This window comes from Scaptodrosophila lebanonensis, unplaced genomic scaffold, assembly GCF_003285725.1.
Source record: "Scaptodrosophila lebanonensis strain 11010-0011.00,11010-0021.00 unplaced genomic scaffold, SlebRS2 tig00000043-arrow-pilon, whole genome shotgun sequence".
NCBI lineage: Eukaryota > Metazoa > Arthropoda > Insecta > Diptera > Drosophilidae > Scaptodrosophila > Scaptodrosophila lebanonensis.
The window spans coordinates 1,630,414-1,648,986 of NW_022060545.1; the positions used below are offsets into that span (position 1 = coordinate 1,630,414).

At 35.2% G+C, this 18,573-nt stretch overlaps 1 protein-coding gene across 2 annotated transcripts in view; it reads left to right on the top strand.

The window, feature by feature from the left end:
* The first annotated feature begins 1,154 nt into the window (after nucleotides 1–1,154).
* LOC115622791 (protein TANC2) overlaps nucleotides 1,155–18,573 on the top strand; it is a 90,992-nt gene continuing 73,573 nt past the window's right edge. Inside the window, exon 1 of one of the 2 annotated variants that reach the window (XM_030516853.1) lies at nucleotides 1,155–2,144. In XM_030516853.1, coding sequence (XP_030372713.1) covers nucleotides 1,199–2,144 — 946 coding nt within the window. In that variant the 5' untranslated portion in view covers nucleotides 1,155–1,198. Of the gene's footprint in view, nucleotides 2,145–10,137; nucleotides 10,630–18,573 lie in introns of those variants that run through there. The other variant, XM_030516854.1, reaches the window with a different exon arrangement.

Here is an 18,573-nt window from a genome sequence, read left to right on the forward strand (position 1 = left end):
AGTATATAATAAGAAGCAGCATTGACTCAAATAAATAATCTATCTAGTTTTGCATAAATAACATGTTTGAATGAAAATAATTTTAGGCCATAAATTTAAGCTAGGTAGGGAAAAATATTATCTAATTTTTAAAAAACTATCATAGCTATCTTGATTCATTACCTTGATTGAATGGAAGTCTTTTTGAAATAATATTCGGAACTTGAGCTGAATATATGGAAGTAGAATACTTGTATAACATTTCAAATCACAGTTATTTTGTTTTAATTGTGAAGTGATGACTAGATTTTGAATAGTTTTTTAAATTACAAAAAATTTTTTTTCTCTTAACTTTCTCAATCAAAATCTACAAGTAGAATATAACATTTCAAATCACAGTTATTTTGTTTTATTTGTGAAGTGTTGACTAGATTTTGAATAGTTTTTTAAATTACATTTTTTTTACTCTTAACTTTCTCAATCAAAATAGGATTAATGATTGTATTTATATGTTTCAAAATTTATAAGTAGCATGCTTCTTCTGACTAAGACATTTTAGTGGTTTACATAATTTTATTAACACACCGATTGTGTATTTTTTTATTTTGTAAGGAACCATTTAAGGTCCATTGTATGAGTTAGAAAGTACAAAAATGCTGTCGAATCTTCCATCCGCGAAAGTAGAAGCTTTTTTTAATCTTAATACTATGCATAATTGTTTAGATATTATTGTAATTTGATTAGATGTTTTTTATAATTTTTATATATTATTTTATTATAATTATTATTATTTTATAAATAAATAAATAGTAAGTTAACAGTATTAAGTTAAATAAGACTAGCTTCTAATTGGAATCTTGAAATTTTTATAAAATGTTCAAATATGTCTTATATTAATGTATGCTTCTTAAATTAAAAGTATCAGGAATTCTACGGTTTTTTTTTTGCTTCAATAAACTTCTGCGGAAATCGCTTTGAAAAGCCATCTTGGAAAAAAAAACATAAATTTGTGTGCAAATTATTTGCTTGTCTGTCTTGTGGCTTATGTTTCGATTTGAATTTGGTATTACTTATTATGCTTATAACTTAGAAAAAACAATCAGCATTTCCAATATAAGTACTTCTGTAAAGGAATTGAAATTTGAAAATAATAATAAAACAAATATAAATATTTTCATTAATTGCTTTTCCTAAACATCTTCCCTTCACAGGTATAGCCATGTTGCAAGCCAAGACTACTAGCTACGAGCTTGATTGCTATGCGGCATCCATGCAGGAGTTGCAAATGCCAGCGTTGCCGCAGGAACCACCGCCGCCGCCACCACCGTTGAGTGTCATGGCCAGCGGTATAATCTATGGCTTTAGGACCCGCCACCTGTCCTGCATTGAGGAAAATGATTCTGACTCCTTGCATTCCTCCTCCGTGCCACGCGCCTACGATCTAATGCAACAGGCCGACGAAACCTTCCAGAAACTGAGCGCTGAGCGAACCCACAAGTATGGTGGTGGTGGGGACGAGGATGATGACGAAGATGAGGACGAACTGCAGCAGGAAATGGAGGATAATATAGCCACAATAGATGAGTCACGGCTCTACGATCCATGCTACTTAGACGAGCTGGCCGCCTGCAACCCAACCAGCGAACTCGAAGATTCCGGCAACGTGGATGAGTGCTGGCAGCCCAGCTTCAATCGCAACGACATCATGATGACCTCCTGCTACGGCACTTTGAACAGCTCCATCGGCAGCGAAGTTTCGGCCGGACCGCAAGTCTATAGCGATGTGCAGCCGAGCAAGAAGCCGGAACCGTTATATGCCACGCCCGAAAAGCGCCGCATAAGCAACCGCAGCTTCGACTCCACATGTCAATCGCAGTCCAGCTCCATCTACGGCGGTTCCATGAACTCCTCGCTCGATCTTAAGTTCATGACGAACGGCTCTTTGGGTGGGGGCAGTGTTGGAAGCGCTGGTGGGGGCATCAGTGCCACCAGCACCCTTCGTGGCACATCCGTACCGCCCATGGACTTATCCCTAATGTCGAGCGATGGCGTCAGCGCATTGGATTGGGGTGCGGTCTGTACTGTTTTGGACACGGGAGGCGGTAATCCTGCAGAGGAAATTAGCGAAGAAATGGCAGCAAAGTGCTTGAGTGCCGCGGAAAGTGGTGAGTACAGCATTATTTTTTACATTTATAGATTTACGTATCTACCCGATCTTTTATGAATATAAATAGCAACATGACAGCGATTCACGAACGAAATAGTATTAGCGAGGATTAGCCTTAAAAGCTATAAACTATAAATATTTCGAATATGTAAACATGATACTACGAATCTCTCTCTTTAAATCTGTAGAAAAAGAAATAACCATAATAGTTTGTAAAGGAAATCTACAATTAGAAATGATCGCAACTCTTTCTTCTACAGCCCTAAAAGAGAACTATAAATATTTCGAAAATGTAAACATGATACTACGAATCTCTCTCTTTAAATCTGTAGAAAAAGAAATAACCATAATAATTTGTAAAGGAAATCTACAATTAGAAATGATCGCAACTCTTTCTTCCGGTTACGTATTTTACGATAGATAGTCTATTTATGTGATGAAAAGCCAAAGCAATGCCAATAAATTGGCAGCTCGTTACTGATTATTGATATTTTTCGCATTTTATTGCCACTCCTAAAATCTTGACTTCTATGTAAACCCGACCGACCTGCTTTTTATTGTAAGTGTATTTACTCACATCGTCATGACTGATCCGCCAGTGTTCGTCCGCGGGTCAATTGCAGCGCCTCCGCCTGGTGAAAAAAAGCAATCCATCAATGCGTGAAGACATTAAACTCATTTACAATCCTTCATTACCATGCAATATGCACCATGCACATACTATAGACGAGTGTACACTCTTTAATGACCCACTCTCAACGATCGGCGCGGACTCCTTTCAGTGGGCACTCGTATTAGAAAGGTAGCCCGCAAGGCGGCGGCTGACCCCCAAACACATCAAAACCAATACAAAAGCGGCCGTAAAGTCCAACTCGGTCGGAGCTTCAGCTGGAGCTTGAGCTGGAGCTGAAGTTGGCCAAAATAAACAAACCGAAAGAGATAGAGTGAAAGCCGTTGACTGCCAAGTTGCCCATTTCACAGACACACGCACAAACACAGATGTTTCGTAAATCGACGAACAGTCAAACTACGACCAGGGTCATAAATCATCAAAAAATATATACATATGTATCCATATACAAATAGGTATATATGTACGTTTATCTCTCATTCAGTTAGCATATGGACAGACTAGGCCCGGCTCGGCCCGTCTCGGGTGAAATTCGCTGACATTGACAGTTTCTAATAAGAAAATTACGAAGATTTATGCCAGTCGATGACTTCGTTTTTAATTTAAAACTAATCAATAATTTACACGAAAAACGGCACAGAATGCAAATTTCAACAAATTGCCAGCTGATGCGGCAAAGTGCAATGTCACAGTAATTTACCCGACATGCCACAAAACTGATGAAAATTTATGCAAAGGGTTAAGGGTCGTTGTTGGTTGTCGTTTGGTTGCCATCGTTGTTGCACTGTGGGGTTAAATTTATATTTTTGGGAAAAGAACATATCACCAAATGTGCTCCACCATTTCATTATTTCGTTATAGTTGTCCATATTCAATTTTCAACCAAGAATTTCAGAGTACAATTCTAATTATAATTATTATATTTATGTATAAAATATATTTATGATCAAATAGAATGCAGTCCGCGGCTTTTATCTCAATCTAAATGCAACTCAAGTACTCAAATACAATAAGAATTTGTGAAATTGAGGTTTCAGCTTGAATGTCAATTGCTGATTTAGAATATAATTCGTATCACATCAATATTGCTTCGACAATAGTATCAAATATTGTAAAAGAAAAAAATGAAGAAATGGAACAAGGAATAATATTTAGCAATGATCTACGATAAATCAAACCCTGAAACTGCAAATGCCAGCCAATTGGTTTAATTTATCCGATTGGAAATTCATCTCGATAAGATACACGTACATGTGCTGGACCGCAACTTCCATTAGTGTTACCATAAATCACGCGAATTCTTATCGATATCAATTAATTTGTTAAGTCATTTGCCGATAGCTTCAAGCCGCTCAGCTGTTTTCACAGAAGTCATCGAAAATAAGCAAAAATTGGAGGCAAACAATGAGAAACAGAGATATTGGAATATTTTTATAAAGTGTGCATTTTAAACATTATAAAAGTGATCTTTTAAAACGTAAAAATGGAAGAATCCTTCCTGATCGTTGGCGAAGTTTTATTTGCGCTCCAGCTAGCTGCAAACATGTATGGGTATGTACATACATACATATATAAAAATATCCCAATTACATACTATATCCTCAGATAATGTCCCTCCTATAATGTAAATAGCTTAATTTAAATTTGAAAAAACAAAAACGAAAGCATAGCAGCCATTATGTAGAAGTAACAACGGTTCGGGTTTTCGAGTCGCCGAGAGAACCCTTTTGTGTATTTCAAAACAGAAGAAAAGAGTATTACAATTTTATGAATGTAAGTTCACCATTTTGAAAAATACCACCTCTTTATTATAGTGGTTATGTGAATTTAATTCTACACTGCATTTACCAATTTGTATCCATTGTGTCTGGAATCTGGAATCTTGTGGTTGCATCTTCTTCCACTTGCTCACGTGCGTGTGCGGGCAAAAGTGAAAAGTCATGAATCATAATCATCAGACTCGCACCGCCGTCAACCACCGTCAACCACCGCCAACCACAGGTATCTCATAGCGAACCTCAAGCCATATACATACTTGTAATGATGTGCAAGCCGTACTCATAGTTTGCCAACCTGCTCATGCAAAGCAATCGAACAGTATCGACCCACGTCCGCCGCCGCCACCCGCTCTTGCCACATCTCGCAGCACTTGCAGCGGCACAGAATTGGAGTGCCTTCCTCGGTCATAAAGTAACATTGCTTATCGTTGGAAAACTTTTAAAAAACACTTCAGATAGCGCGGCGAACGTGTGGTGCGAAGTGCTCAGAACGGACAGGTAGAAAGCCTAAGCACACATATGTGCCTACCTACACTCGAAGAAAATGAGGGAGAATTAAGATTGAAGCTTATGGTCATATTTTAGAAAGAAAAGTTTAGAAAGTTACCTATAAAGATCCCACGTTATGGTCAGCTGCAGTTGTAGTCGAATCGAATCACTATAAAATTCGAACATTATGTTCAAAATCTATTTGATAATATTTAAGTTTTTGTTTTGTTATATGATATGAATATTGGTTCCAACTAGAATCTATTGCTTATAAAATTATTTCGTTTGGTATGAGAATTTATATCCAACATATTCCGATTTTTTCTTGTAAAAAGAGTAATGATGGCTAATTTTTTAACAGAAAAACGTAGTTAGTTCCCATAATTCGACTGATTAGATCAGGTATATTTCATATAAAAAATAATGCAGAAATTTTCTAAAAATGTCTTTAGTAAATTCTACAATATGTTGATAATATATATCCATGCCTTTTGTAATTATAAATTTGACCCAGAAACTAGAACTGATCCGACGTACAACGGTTCTAATTTTTCAAATCCTAATTTAAATCACTTGCACAACTTTAATAATTTATTATAAGTTTTAATAATTAATTCACATTTAATACAACATTTCGTATGGGGTGTCAAAGTTTCTGACTTAGTTATTTCTATGAACCATTGCTTCGCGGTTAGGAGTTCTTTTTTCTCTAAGTGTGCGCAATCTATTCGCAGAGAGCATAGAAATTTCTGGTTGCAACTCAAGTGGTCGACAGAGTTGAGGAGCTGAGGCTGTCGTTTCCTCGCTCGTTCTTTCAGGCTGGATGTTTGTTTGGTTGTTTGGTTGTATCTACAAATAGACTCTGAGCTGACGGCCACAAGACAAAGTCAAACAAAAGACCAAACGGTAGTTGGCTTAAGGAGCTCAGCGGCCATGAATGGACGCAAACGCATCGGAGAAACCGGCTGCGATTGTCTGCCTCGAGGAAAATGCAATGCGCAGACGTAACTTTGTTGCCACCACACCAAAGGGGGCAGTGTCTGCGTTTGTGTCGGAGACCTCTTCCCCATATGCTGCATGCTGCATGCCAATTGCGACTATTTATTACTGCGGCTTAGTCGGTGCGGCCGCAGATACGAGTATGTGGTGCCAATAAAAAGCACGCACCGTCGAATGCATTTTGTGTGTTCGATGAAGTTGGCGGCGATTTCCCAGCTCTGATATATTTGACTTCCAAATTGCTCTTCAATATTTATTAGCTGAACTTTGCAGTTTTTCTCCCATAGATAACGAAGCAATGGCCCGATTAATGAATTTACTGCGAAGGGCTCAGACTATATTCGAATCTTGAAACTAATTAGAGATAGTTAAGTAGTTGAGTGACGATATGTAGATTTCGAAAACCACAGAGCTCACAGTTTTTGCGAAATAGTTTACAGATTGATGATTTCTTCTAAATTTAAGTAAAAACAAAAATAGCACCATATTTTTGAAACGCACTATATTAAAATTATTTCATAAGATTGTATATTTTTCTACGTAAAGAGACCAGTTCATATGTATATAGGATGCTATAGCGATTATAGGCTGTCCCACAATCGCCACACTTTAAAATCGCAATAGTTCTTATCACTAAGAAAGAAGTCTTTAGGTACCGGAGGAACAAATACTACTGTGTACTAAATTTTATTTTGAAAACAAGGAGATGATGGAATCGAAAAAAGTTCGTATAGCGAAGATAAAGCCATTGATGAGGAGAGGGTATCAAGAAATAAAATAAGATATATGATAAAACAAAAAATAAAAAAAAGCAACTCTGTTCAGATATGATGAAGCATTTTTTCTTTCAAAATATTTATGTATGTTTTTGTTTGAAGTATACAAGTATTTATATTTGGAAAAAAAAAAGAAAAATACACAGTTGTTAAAATAACTTTGTCTATAGTTCAGAAACAAATATTTTCATTAAAATATTATTATGTAGTTTCCAGGGCATAACATCTTTTGTAAAAATATAAAACATTTCTTAAGTTTAAGGAAATGAGTTCAATTTTAGACTTTTTTTTGTGAATATAGTAATGTTTGGCTTTAGTATTTCTTAAAATTTCCTACTATCGCTGCAATATTTGATTTGAAATTGAAACTTATAATTGGGACCAAAACTTTAAAACATCGCTATAACTAGTTCATCCATAAAGTCCGACAAATTAGAGTCAGTTAAAGTAAATCTCAACAGCAATTCGCCCACCTCAACTGGGTCTGAAATCGTAATGCCGCCACAGTCGTGTAATTTTATGTCTGTGTTGGCAGCCGGAACAATGACAATAATGGGGCGAATAATCATAGAATCGTGCAACATTTGAACACATTTGAAGCGCCACAAATGAGTTAATACTCATGACACAATCTTGATTAATGAGCATTGATATAATCTTTCGTGAAACTACACCCTCATTTATATATATATTTTATGTGTGTATATATTATATGTACGCCTGAGTAGCTCGGCACTTAAATTGCAGGTTAAACGAATAGTTTTCTAATCAGATCATTGTGTCTCTTGATTGACTGCAAATACATAAATATTTGATTGGAAATCAATAAATTGATAGATAAAGCCAGAAATTAGATTGGTTTATCACACATAAGTTAATACGTCACTTAAAATTTTTAAGTTAAAAGAAGCTCAAATGATAACCATTTGGAAAGGCAACTCCTTGATCTTTAAACCAATTCATGTTTAATACGAAACAAGGATTGTTCCTTTTTTTTTAACAATTTCTCTTAAATTAATGTCATCGGAACTAGAATTAAATTCGATTAATTCCTTAACTCGTGAATATATTATGTATGAGCTTTTGCCAAATCGAATTCGACTCATTTAATCTTTGTTTTAACAACAATATAAAGTTATCTAACATTTTAGATTTTATTCTGTCGCTATTCATTAAAAGAATTGTTGTTAGAGTCTTTTCCGCTAATTACTTTCATATTTAAGACAACTTGAGATGTTTATAGGAAAACTGAATAACAAAGATGATAGAATTGAATTGAATTGATAGAAAAAAAAGTAAAACTTAGAAGAGACACATTGAAAATTGAAATCCATGTTTTAAAGTGAGCCCAATGCTCATGTATATTGTTTTTCCATAACTTTTAATTCCCTTCATTTCATCATTATCAACTGCCCTCACTCGCAGCCATGACAGACCCCACAACTTGCGTCATGAGCTCAGCGCCACCGGTCAAAAAATCAAAAACCAAAAATGATGAAAACTACTATGTATGTATGTATGTAGGTTCGCTCTTCGGTTATGTGTGATAAGCGACAATGCCCCTCTAGTCAGCACCTCAATCAGTCCGACCCATCAAGTACAAATATAAATATAAACACACACTCGCACTTCATATGCGTGTAAAAAAAATCAGGCAGCCATAATGCGTGAATGAATTCCTCCGCTAAAAATCGTACAAATTGAAAACGAGTCGAATGCTAAAGTCGAGTGCACCTGACATTAATATACCCTGTAGCCCTGTGAAATAAAGTGGCTGCTTAATTTCAGATCAAAACTGCCAGGATTATTATTGTTTTATTAAAATGCCTCTAGCCTCTAGTTGTCTTGTTATGTTGATCAAGAATAGTATACATATACGCGTATGTACACAGTGTTCTGCTTGTCACATAAATTTGTGCATACCCTATATGCCCTTTTTACCCTACGGCTGCAGGGTATAAATGAAAAAGAGTGATAGTTAACTGATAAGCCTCACATTGACACGAACAACACAAGACTACTTGAAGCGCCGCCGTGGTGAGATCAGCTGGCCAGCTCGCTCAGAGAGAATGGCGCGTGTGGAAACCGGTAAAGTGTAGTGAGTTTGTAGACTTTGGAGAGTTACTCGCACTGCAAACACAGCTGGGCCGGCTGCCTGAGCTTGCCGTGGCTGACACTTGTTTGGCTTTGCTCGCGTTTAGTTTCGAAACGAATTTCAAAGCTCGCGCAAGTAAGACGCGCGTCGTTCGCAACGTCGCGTAACGTTCGAAATTCGAATTGCAGTTCGAGATCGCGTTATGTTCACCGGCATCGGTGACAAAAAAATATTAAAAATGCTGAAAAGTGCAATATTAAACGACATGTGTGATGGCGTCTACCTGGCGTATGAGTAACGCCTTCCTCCCTGTTGATAAAATGTAAATACACACACGTGTTCGCAATATTGTGAAATAAAAAGTGCTTGTTCGAGAGCTTTAAGAATGTGAACAGATTTCTGTTACCGTGAAGAATTATCTTCCAACAAACGTTACCACTGGCACAGTAAATATTAATAAATAAAAGCAAAAGATTATGCTGAATAATCATATCATAAAACTGGCCTTTAAACAAGTAATTTTTGCACTTAACATTGCATTTTTAGAAAAATATTCTATTTTTCTATTTATATGCTGCATTAGTGTTGTGAGGCATCAAATTTCACTTAAATGGTTCAACAAAAAATAAAGAAAAATAAGTTGTTAATTGTTAGCAATCACAAGTGATAGAATTTAGTGGTTCGAATCGGATATCTTAAATGATAATTTACTTCGGAATTCTTAGACCAACCGATTTTAAAACTAACGTTTTAATTACACAACAACTGCTAATACATTGTTTCTTTTAAACGTATTTAACGATTTTCCGTTTATAATTTTATTAATTATTTTGATTTTTTAAACTTGTACATTTTGTTGTAATGTGGTAGTAATTATTACAAATTTCGCTCCAAGGTTTTTCATGTTATTCACGAGTTGACAGCCGTTTCTAATCCCATCTCAGCTGGATTGCTGCTCGTTACAACTTTTGACATGTTTGGCGCATAAAAACCAAAATAATTAACACTTCAAATGTAATTTATTTAAAGCCTTCCATGCCAGAGCCATTAAAACAAACAATTAAATTAAGCAATAGCGCGAGTGCGGTAACAAAAATTAAAATTAAATTCAATTACTAAATTTGAGATGCACATAAAAAGCGTATAAAATTCAAAATATAAAAATTAAATTCTTTGCAACTTTTTTAAAGCCTTCAGCAGTGGCATTGAATGGTTTATGAGAAGCGGCAACACCATAATACAAACAAAAAAAATTATATACATACATATATATTAAAAGGCAAAAAACCTGCATAATAAAGGTGTAACAAAAAGTGCTTGGCTTGAAGTGAGTGAACAAAGAAGAGCCAGAAAAGGAATTTAAAAAACAAGAGGGGACAGCAAAAGGTAACAACTTGCTGCTGCTTCTGCTACTGCTGCAAGGATTCTTTGCCCTTTTGGCCAGCACTGGCAACTGACAACTGGAGACGCGTTTAAAGGCCAAGCAACTGCAGCATCGGCACAAAAGGTACATGCCATGTTCCCACAAGCCAACCGCTCGGCGAGTGGCAACAACAGCACCAACAACAATCAAAACAGCGGCAACAGCAACAACATCAGCAACATCGGCATCAGCAGCCGCGACGACAAGGATAAAATAAGTTTCCAAAATAATTGGAGCTGCAATAAAACAACCGGACGACGCGCTGGAAGTGGGTATAGCTGCAGTTTTTTAGGTAAATCTCATGGGAGTCATAAGTGCTTGAAAGCGCCCTGTTGAGTGTGGCATTTGGGGTGTTGGCCATTGCTTCATACTCGTATTACATACTAAATATTTTATACTATACTTGTATTGTCTTACAAGTACATACACACCAGCTATTTGTACGCATAGTTCTTGTTTTATAACTATTAATGGAACTTAGTTGCCAATTGAAATGCTGTTTCAATTCTAATTCATTTCTAGTCTGAAAAACATTGCTAACTTGCTCGTTTATAAATTAGGACTGAAAATTGCTTACTGGAATATATATATGAGGGGGTTTAGCTGATGGGACAGCTATTTATATGTTTCGGTTCAATCTCGGTCTCAATCTTTTAATCTAACTTACATATACAAGTAGTACTATATTTCACCACTTTTGAAAGAATTTTTAGTTACCAATAAGCCTGTCATTTTAGAAAACGAAGCAATTAGAACCTGCTCAGTTTCGTCTTTGTGCAAAATTTATTTCATCAAAATTTTGGCCTAAATTCCATTTTAGTATATTCTTCTCAAAGAAAATAAATTTGTTGTTTTAGTTGAATTAATTTAACACTTAAAGAATTTTAAATCAGTTAATTATGCGACTGTCTCAGAACTTTAAAAAACTCTAATTGGATGCATAATCAAACAGCTTCTTAAAATAAAAATCTACAATAGATACAGATGTGTATTTTTTTGTTGTCTTTAACTAATTTGCGAAACTACGAAATTAAACTTTAGTTATACAATTAAATTTGCGATCAACAAACAGCTACTTAAAGAAACTTACTTTAGTTTTAAAATTCTTTTAAAAAGTGGACGTCATAGGGATGTCATATCTATAAACATATAGAATTAGTTAATCAAGTGATTGATTATATTTTATCTTTAAAACAAATTTAAGGAAAGAAGTTGTATATAATTGGTTTTGCAGCCAAATGGTTTCAAAGTCGTTTCGGATGTTCTTTCTTATTTTGAATTAGGTGATGCCATATTTACTTTTAAGCTTTTGATTTTCTTATACTAGAATCAGAAATTGTCACACACAACCATGCTTAGGTTGCTATTTCATTTCGCAAAATACAAAAATGTTTGTGTGTTGTTGTCACTACATAAGCCCAAAATTTGCACATCATTTAAATGTTTATGCATTTTACGATGTAAATTGCAATTAATTGTAATTTTCTGTTCAAACATTGTCGCATTGTTGCGCTTCTTTCATGTTGTTGGCTTTCATTAAAATGCAAATTCTTTGCACTAATTTACATGTCGCACTCTCCCCCTTTAATGTTGTTGTTTTTTTTTTTTTTTTTTTTTTGTCGCTGCTTACATGCCAACGAGTGGGACAGACGGACGGACAGACAATGCATGTCTTTTGTAGTGCGCTGCTCTGCTCATCGCTGTGTAGTGGGGGCAGCGGAGGCAGGAAGTGTAAGCCATGTGAAATGCCATAAAAATTCCTGTGCCTTGCTGCTTCTGCCCAGCCAGCAGCGTCGACTTCGACATCGATGTTGCGCAAGCCCAAAAGCTTTTTCTCTCTTCTCGCGCTCTCTCCCTCTCTCTCTATCTGCTTTTTTTTTTTTGCATGGCAAATAAAATGAATACAAAGAAGTAGAAGAGGAGTAGAGTCGGGTCGGGTCGGCGATGGCGATGGCGGCGGCATGCGCTTTGTTTGCTTGTGGGCTGTGGGCACAGGCTGTTGGGGTTTGTTGCTGTTGTACTCCGTAGAATTCCCAGAAATGTTTTTTGAAATTTGTTAACAAGCATGCGCGCAGACTCAAACATACTCGTACATGTGTATATACACAAGAACATAGTTCACACACACATTTATGTGAGAGTGTTTGTGGGTTCAAAAGTGTATCAAGTGTTTGGCGGGCAACTGTCTGCGTTTATTTGTTCCCTCATGCTATGCATTCATGTTGAAGGTTAAAGTTGAATACTTAGTTCGCTGATTGAATTAGAAAAGCATTTGTTGTTTACCTCTTTTCCGAAAAGCAGGAAAGACAGGTCCTTTGTGTTAAACAATGGCATAGTCTGAGACTGTTTGAGTGAGGTAACGAAAGGAGGTCCAACATGAAGATTTGATGTTAGAAATTAGAACAATTTATGAATTGTTTATTTACTCAACTCCACCTGCATTTATTTAAGCATTGTTAGCCAACCAAAAAATTTCATTGTAAGCTTAACAAGTAGGCCCATTTTCTGTGCAAGCATTATGTACCCTAGGAGGATAATTTTTTTAAATTTTCTATTTAATTTACTATTATTTTGTTAAAAAGTACATTTAAGCTTTTGATTTAAAGGAATTCAAATATGTGCCCATAAAGCTGAATGACTCATTTAAAGTATGATGAGAATCTGCCAAATATTATTTGAACTACTATTTTTCAGTAAAAATATATTCTAAAGCAAAGTAGACCTTCGATACCAAATGGAAGCAAATCGTCTGTCATATATTAGTTCTTCCATTCTGCCTTCGTCCTAAAATTACGATATTAAAATCTGAAACATTTGCTTAATTTTTCAACTCATCATTTCAAAATCCTGTCTTCCGGGCCATCATATATCCAGAACAATGTCCAAGGTATAAATTTAGCCTTAACTCTTTTGAAAATGTTCATAGAAATGTTTCAATGAAATGCAAATAATGGTAAAACTTTACAATCAATTAATTAAAATTGATCAGTTTATTAAAATTAGTAATATACTCTAATATTAAGGCGAGCACTTTTAAAGGCGCTGTTAAATAATTATTAATAAAAAAAATTCGAAATCAAATTGAAATTCAAGTGAAATTATAGATCGAATAATGATAAGTTCATCAATTGCAATATTTTATTGTTAAGTCCACTTGCATGTTGCTTTTCGCTTTCAATGGCAATTTAATATGCGTTCCACATTAAAGCATAATTCGGGATCGTCTTAATTAAAAACCAGTCCGAACGCATTCAATAGCCAGCCGATCATGGCCAGACTTTCGAGACATTCGCATTATGGCATGAGAAATGAATGATTTTCAATGGCTAATGGCAAAAAGAGTGCCGGCACTTAATCAACTGCAAAATGTCAGCCGACTTGAGCAGGAGAGGAAAGTTGTGCAAGAGACAACAGCCACAACAACAACATTAGCTCGGATCTGCAGTTGCGCAGTCAACTTGTCAGGCAACAGCAGCAGCAACAGCAGCAGAAACTTCTTCGGCACGTTTTGCCTGCCGGCCGACAGTCATACAGTCATACAGACAGACAGACAGACAGACTTATGTTGATTTCAAAATAATGAGTTAATAAACTAAAGAAAAAGAAAGAGCAGCCGTTGGAGAAGTCCAAGACGAAGCCATGCAAAGTGTCAAATAACTCAAAATGTCAAAGCAACAGCAACAACAAATCGAAAGTAATTTATAACGCATAATGCACATGAGGCGGTCTCCCATGTTGCCAGCCCATGGCGGCAGCAACATGTTGCTGACAACACTTGGCAATATGTTTGAAATATTTGAGCTGCAGGTGGCAAGCAAAAGGCAAAAGGCTGCTGAACCTTCCATGGTACATCATTAGGAGCGCATGCAAAAGCTCGCACAGCTTAGATTTAGTTAGCCTCATATGTACATATGTATATACGATTATGTATGTATGTATGCATGTGGCAATCAGCAAATCACAGACACTTTAAGCGCTCATTTAACTCTGACTCCGGCAACGGCAACGGCAACAGCAACCCACAGCGACACGCTGCCATTAAGTCTAGCAGACCCCGCCGCCGGCCCCTGGTCGAACCACCACTCTCTTTTGCACCACAATGTGTTTGCATTTCCAACTAATTCGCCGACGGCCCAACAACTGCCTATAAATCTCACTCACTGCACTTAATGAGGCTTGAGGGTGTGTTTTGGCAGCAAATTAACTTGTTGCGCTTGCCCAGATTCTTCGAAATTCTTCCACACCAGTGCCACCGCCAGTGCTCCCTTTCTAATTGCGGCCGGGGCTCGGGCTCGGACTGGGGCTTTAGCTAGAGCTGGAGCTGACATTGAAGTTGCTGTCTGCTGATGCCTTATCTAAAAATATGCAAGTTATTTTCAGCCGCCTAATTACTTGTTGTTGTGACTGGTCAGTTTTATTTATGTATATATATATATATATTTATTATTATTTTGCATTTGCCATCAGCAATTTTTGCGCTCGAGGCTGCAAAGCAATAACAAAATGAAGTTTTCGACTTGTGCCTCGGGCTCTGAGTCAACACATCGCATACTAGTATTTCCAATGCCTTAACAAGCTGCTGATGGGTCGATACAATAATGGAGTTTTCTATGCGAGAGCTCTTAAGTAGAGCCAGATCTGTTAAACTATTTCTTTTGGCCTTTTCATAGCTTTTACAGCTAAATGGCGACTATTTTCTAAGTTTCTAGTTTCATTCTTTTACCGAACTACCAAAGTAATCACGATTTTGGCTTAATGACTGCATCATGACCATTCTAGAACTATTCCAATTATGGACTCTGTCATAAAATAAATATTTATCATTTGCTTGCTTTAGCAATTGCAAATTTTCCAAAAAAAAGTTGAAATATAAATATAATATTTCGTTCGTCATTTTTGTTGCACAAACACAGTATTACTTCGACTTCTATCCACCAGATTGTCATTAAATTTTGACAGGAGGTGGATAAAGGGTCGTTATTTTATTAAATCTTTCGTACTTTTCCAAGTAACTTTTTTTAAACAACTCGATCAATTGTTTTAAAGTCGGGTTGCCCCTGCTTTCTGAATTTAAAAGAATACAATAATTTATCAAATACATTTATGGTTCTTATAATAATAATAATTTCCGTATAATACTGAGATAATATGTTTACTAATTCTGTGAAAATCAGACTTCATCGACTTCAAAAAATTTATTCGAATTCCACGAAAAGTCTTTATTAAAAGCACTCACTCGAATAGAAATTTTCTAATCATTCAAAAACCTATTCCTAATTATTGTTCTAAAATATTGTTAATTTCTTTATTTTTTGAGTAATAAATGAAATGGAATTCAAGAATGGATTTAAACCGGTAGCTGAAAAAAAAACAAAAAATGAATAAAACTTAGAAGAGCATTTTCTCTCCTTTGACATATTCGAATTTAGTTTACTAAAAATTTATATAAAATTAAAAATGTCCACCAATAGAGTAAAAGAAGAAATTAAAATAAATGCTAGTAAGGCCAGCACCAGTAAAAATTAATCCCTTGTTTAGAAACTATATTCCAGGAAACTCTTTTCCCCTACTTTAAAGAAGTTTAGTTCACTACTGTTCAGCTGAAATATAGCAGATATCTAACTTTTTGTAATCTAATACAAGCTTATGACAATTGTATTAAAATATTGAGAAGATAAAATTTTTGTAAATTTCAAAAATGTCAGTACAAAATATTTAGAAGAAATGCTAACCCCATTTTGGAGAAACAAAAAATTCGTGGAATACCTGAACAATAAAGCAATTAAACATTTGCACCTTTAATTGTTGGTGTTGTCGGCAATGTTGTCAGTTTGTTGTTGTACCCATTGGCGCTGATTGCAAAACAAGTGGCAGCTGCTGCGTAACTTTTTGTTAAACTTAACGGTGCGCCCCAAGATAAAAAAAAATCATATCTCATCTGCACGGTTGGAGGCGTCAGTCGTCGATGCCAGAAGCTGAATGCTGCCAGAAAGACATGAACAATGAACAAGTAGCCGAGGACACGGTGAACGAGTGTTAAAAATGCAAAACAACACAACAAACACGAAAACAGATACATTTTAAAAACTGCTGACATGTTTTGCTCAATGGAGCGGCATTTCAATGAAATTCAATACATATTCCAAGTACATATAGGGAATAGTACTTAGTTATGCAAACAGTCTCCCCAACATACTATATAATGGCGCATATATATAAAAAGTATTTTACAGTTATTATGCTGTGATTCAGACTCGCTCCAAAATAATGCAAAACGTTCATTTCGGTGGCCATTAGATATAGTAAGAAATGTGACAACCATATTGGTAAACAAAAAGAAGTATTCTGAGACATGAGTTTCTTGAACCAAACTTTTTTTCTGCCCAAAGAGCCAACGAAGCAACCACTTGTAGACATAATTTGTTTCAAAAAGATATCGTAGAAACCATTTGTGGATATAATTTGTTTCAAAGAGACATGGAAGGAATCATTTGTAGATATAATTTGTTTCAAAGAGACATGGAAGGAATCATTTGTAGATATAATTTATTTTAAGAGACATCGAAGAAACCATTAGTGGATATAATTTGTTTCAAAGAGACATGGAAGGAATCATTTGTAGATATAATTTATTTTAAGAGACATCGAAGAAACCATTAGTGGATATAATTTGTTTCAAAGAGACATGGAAGGAATCATTTGTAGATATAATTTGTTTCAAAGAGACATGGAAGGAATCATTTGTAGATATAATTTGTTTCAAAGAGACATGGAAGGAATCATTTGTAGATATAATTTATTTTAAGAGACATCGAAGAAACCATTAGTGGATATAATTTGTTTCAAAGAGACATGGAAGGAATCATTTGTAGATATAATTTGTTTCAAAGAGACATGGAAGGAATCATTTGTAGATATAATTTATTTCAAGAGACATCGAAGAAACCATTAGTGGATATAATTTGTTTCAAAGAGACATGGAAGGAATCATTTGTAGATATAATTTATTTCAAGAGACATCGAAGCAACCATTTGTAGATATAATTTGTTTCAAAGAGACATGGAAGGAATCATTTGTAGATATAATTTGTTTCAAAGAGACATGGAAGGAATCATTTGTAGATATAATTTATTTTAAGAGACATCGAAGAAACCATTAGTGGATATAATTTGTTTCAAAGAGACATGGAAGGAATCATTTGTAGATATAATTTATTTTAAGAGACATCGAAGAAACCATTAGTGGATATAATTTGTTTCAAAGAGACATGGAAGGAATCATTTGTAGATATAATTTGTTTCAAAGAGACATGGAAGGAATCATTTGTAGATATAATTTATTTCAAGAGACATCGAAGAAACCATTAGTGGATATAATTTGTTTCAAAGAGACATGGAAGGAATCATTTGTAGATATAATTTATTTCAAGAGACATCGAAGCAACCATTTGTAGATATAATTTGTTTCAAAGAGACATGGAAGGAATCATTTGTAGATATAATTTGTTTCAAAGAGACATGGAAGGAATCATTTGTAGATATAATTTATTTCAAGAGACATCGAAGAAACCATTTGTAGATATAATTTGTTTCAAAGAGACATGGAAGGAATCATTTGTAGATATAATTTATTTTAAGAGACATCGAAGAAACCATTAGTGGATATAATTTGTTTCAAAGAGACATGGAAGGAATCATTTGTAGATATAATTTATTTCAAGAGACATCGAAGAAACCATTTGTAGATATAATTTGTTTCAAAGAGACATGGAAGGAATCATTTGTAGATATAATTTATTTTAAGAGACATCGAAGAAACCATTAGTGGATATAATTTGTTTCAAAGAGACATGGAAGGAATCATTTGTAGATATAATTTATTTTAAGAGACATCGAAGAAACCATTAGTGGATATAATTTGTATTGAATAGATTATATATTCGCTGAAAAGGGAAGGGCTCAGTAGGAGTAAAGTAAAAGACAATAGTCGCGGACCGCCGTGCGTCTGTTCGCTTTAGAGTTTTATTGGAGACTGACACTTTTGCTATACATATTCTTTATGCTTACATTCGTATGCAACAGTGACAGATAACTTGTAGATAACATAAGATTATTATCTGCTTATATTAACATGCGTGCATTGGTACTTATGTTTGTATTGATTTTCAACACCCTTCCTCAATGCAAACATGTTTTACAAAAATTTTCAAATCAAATTTAACAGCTTTGTAAAATG